The following is a 4,023-nucleotide window of genomic DNA, read 5'->3' on the forward strand; positions in this document are numbered from 1 at the left end:
TACTGTACATAGTATACTGTATACTGTATACAAAATCTTAAAGTGAGACGGCGTTTTAGGTGGAGTCAATTCATATAAAAACACTGTAAGAATGATTTGGGACTTTGAAAATTTGGTAATCAATCTTTTTAACATTTCTCCTTCCATAATCTGGGGAAGTCAAAATATTATAAAGTAACGTCTTCTCCAAAAACAGGATAGAGTCAGTGGGATCAGTATATAGTATTTCAACCAGAGCATTAAACAGAACACAAAATGCACTCCAATTTCAGATCAACATTTGAATATTGGCAGCAATACTTGGCTAATAATCATTTAATGAACAATACACCAACATCTTCGGCTTGTAAAAATCATAGGTAATTCTAGAAAGCAATTTCCGGTTGAGGAAAATAACAAATATATACATTATACCATTGGATCCTAGCATAATGGCTATAGAAACAACATGGAAGCCTAATATGGAGCATACATATGTCTGAAAAATGATTGTGTTTCAATTACTTTAAACTTGTTGAATTGACAATACTACCTACCAAATTTATTTGAGTTTTACTGCTCAAGATTGTGCTAGTACAAGCCTAAGACAATCTAGTCATTTGATTTGACAGCTTTAATCTTATAATCAAGAGATTTGGCTGGCGGGCAATGTAATTGAGGTTTTTTTTAAATGAAATGTGTGTCGTGATGCCTATGTTTTGATTCATGGTGTTACATTACCAAATGGTGGCTGTTATAAAATTCATGCTTCAGGCCTTTGAATTGATAAAAATACATGAAACGACCCAAAACAACGCCACAAGTGACTGTTCAACTGGGCCATGACACGCGTTTTGTTGCTGGCGGTAGGGAGAGAATGCAATCACGTAGACCTCCAAGGTAATTCCTCTGAGCGATCTTTAGAGCTCGACTTTCTTCATACAAAAACCTATGTTGGTAAAAAGCCAATCTGTAAGTTCAAACCTTTAATTTCATATAATATCCATTTAGGTAGAACACATCATTGTTCTTTTTTCTATGACAATTAGTTTACAACATAATCACAACAAGATGCAGCGTCCTACCCCGGTCATTGGCTCTTGTTTGTTTCCACTAAGTACTGAAAACGTACCTCCATCTAGGAACCCTGGATCCAATAATGTAAAGCAAGAATTTGCTCTAAACACAATCAGTGAATATGTTTTTGTCAAAAATATTGTTTGAAGAAAATTGACTATTTTGGATCCTCTTGTTAAGAACTCCTTTTTTAGAGTCTAAAATTCAAATATAGTGGTCTTACTCTGTGCAACTTAAAAAAAGACCCGCTTTTTATGCAAAATTCCTAACAAATAGAAATTTAAACTCTACTAAAAAAACAACTCATGTATTTTTCATCAATGCCTGATGTTTTTTTGTCGAATGTGTGGATTAAAACAAGTTTATCAAATGTCCATTCCGGATATACTGATATGTTAATATTTATGTACATGTACCTTTTTGCCTATTTCATACATTTCTTTTCTTAATTGTCAGTGTATTTCTTATTGATTTTAAAGACAATTTGCTTGTTTTTGCTTTATATGATATTCATGTTTATTTCATTTTTTCTTTTGACTTTTAAAGTTAATTCAGCAATATTTGGTATTTGAACAGATTTGTATATCAAAGAGATCATTTTTTACGAAAAAATACTCTTTAATGTACGTTGTAGCATGGGCAATCTTGTTTTATTTATACTAGAGTTACTGTCTTAATCCAACGCAATGGCCTAAGTTGGCGGACGTAGGAAAGCCGTGACGTTTCCTCATTTTAGAGTCCCTGCCCTGATCAACCTTTCTCAAGCTCGAAATTTGCTGACGGTTATGCACTATGCACTATGCAGCTTTCAATTTCACCTGATTACCTTTCGGAGGAGTGTAAACAATCACATATTCAGGTGCCTGAGTCATGGTTGCCAATTTGGAATGCACCAGGTTTGTGCTTCGCTCGTTGCATTGACCATTTGAGAAAATTCCTTATTTCTTTAAAAACATTTTCCACTGAAGCACACTGTGTTCAATGTGCGTTCACGTCACTTGGCAAGTACTTGAATCTTATTGATCAGTCGATCCTCACATTTTTGACCGAAAATAAACAGAAGAATTTGGCCACCCTGAACACGTGTACAGTCTTAATATCATTGTGACACCTCTGCCATTCTATCAAATCTGACCTAGCCAAGCCCGTTGTTACCCACGGCTAATGCCCACGGCCAGAGGTGTGACGGGGGTGCAACATCCAGCCCAGACAAGCCATCCACCCCTTAGCCCTATTAAGGTGTGTGGTCATATCATGTGGGCTTTTTTACACCTGACATCATGAAGCCCCTTACTTCTAGATCTAGCATGGACCCGGTTGATGAGAACGGCCTTTGGCCTCAAGGGGATCCTCAGGATCCCCAGGATTCCGGTGAACTCGATGATGAAGAAGCCCAACGAGACTGGGAGGCTCTCCTCTACAGTCAAATCCATCACGAACAAACGGAACCCACCTTTTCCATCCGCACCGCGACCCACACTACCACGCCCATCCAACCCCCAGCTACCACCTCATTCACCCCTGAAGAGGTGGGCGTCCCAAACCTCGGCCAGATGAATGAAGCCTCCAGTGAAGAAGAAGACGAGGATGATGATGATGGGATCATGGTGCTCCCTCGACCCGTTTTGGTGCCCGTCGATATTCCATTGATCAGTTTAGATTCGAGTGAGGACGAACAAGAGCTTCAGGTCCAGGGCCAAAGGGGTCCTAAATCCCGATCCGAGTCTGAGGAAGACGAAGACAATGTCAGAAAAATGCCCGGAACGAGAGCTTCCAGATCGACCCAAGTAGTGGATTTGGTGTCATCCAGTGGTCTCTCTTCGGGTGATGATCAGGATTGTGTGGAGGAAGAGATTGTGATCCAGGGCCAGCGAATTCCCGCCCAGACCAGGACCATGGGGGTGCCCCGAAGAGCCCGCTTGACCATCAATGAATCCACGTCGGAACACAGTTTAACCGAAGACGAAAGGACCGACACGCCTCCGCCCCATCCCCAAACCCAGAGAAAACTGGAACTGAAGAAAAAAAGCGCCGAGGTCTTGCAGGCTTACAAGGCGGTCTTTGCGTCTTCGGATGATTCGTCCGGCGATGAACGGTTGTCTTTGGGCAGTGGTGAGGTCAGTTTGAACTTGTTGGCACCCCCGTCCAAAAGGTCATGGCTCTCGGCCCAGAATTTGGATCCTCTGAGCGCGTTCAAAAATTGTCCCCCGGGTGAGCAGCCGCCTATTCGAATTCACAAATGGACGGATGGCATGTATCAGTTTTACAACGAGATCAGTCAGACGTCCTTCCACGATACCTTAGACGACATCATGCAACAAATCCCCGACAATGCCAACTGGCGAGTGAATCGCACGGATCGAATGGGCGTGCTCGGGTCAGGTTCGTCGTTGTATCGTCGTGGGAAATCGCGATATTTCGACCGAAGTCGCTGCGGCAATTGCAAACAAATGGGCCATTTGACGCGCCAGTGTCCCGATCCTCCCAAGCCGCTAATTTGCAACATGTGTGCGGCCCGCGGTCATCTACGGCAGGCCTGCCCGAACGCGTCGTGCTTACGGTGCTCGCAACCGAGCTACGATTTCACGTCCAATTGTTTTCATTGCCGCAAATTGAACAAAACCCACTGTCTGGAATGCGGCGCCCCCGGACACGCCAAACAGAACTGCCCCGATCATTGGCGGCGATTCCATCAAACGGTGGAACCCGGGGGCGTGTTCCAACCCCGGGACCATGATCGGATTCATAAAAGTGAAAGTGAAATGTCCTGTCCCAACTGCGCCCGTGAAGGTCATAGTCTGCACAAGTGTCGAGGATTCCGTCCCACAGCCAACCCGTTTCCCGTGTTAAAAGTGGTCTCGTATGAAGAGCCACCCAATCTGGTAGCCGAAGAACCCTTGATCAGCTCGAAGAAAGGCCTCAGGAAATGGTTGAGGTCCGAGACCAAGGCCAAGAAGCGAGCCTATT

The 4,023-nt window shown here is 43.5% G+C and overlaps 1 protein-coding gene across 1 annotated transcript; it reads left to right on the forward strand.

The window, feature by feature from the left end:
* Positions 1 to 2,151: 2,151 nt before the first annotated feature.
* LOC131893420 (uncharacterized) lies at positions 2,152 to 4,023 on the forward strand (the record flags this gene model as incomplete). The annotated part of the gene is given in 2 exon segments (XM_059243443.1): positions 2,152 to 2,295; positions 2,357 to 4,023. A coding segment is annotated over 1 exon segment (1,660 nt), but the record flags the coding sequence as incomplete, so codon positions are not given.

Source organism: Tigriopus californicus, chromosome 2 (assembly GCF_007210705.1).
Source record: "Tigriopus californicus strain San Diego chromosome 2, Tcal_SD_v2.1, whole genome shotgun sequence".
Taxonomy (NCBI): domain Eukaryota; kingdom Metazoa; phylum Arthropoda; class Copepoda; order Harpacticoida; family Harpacticidae; genus Tigriopus; species Tigriopus californicus.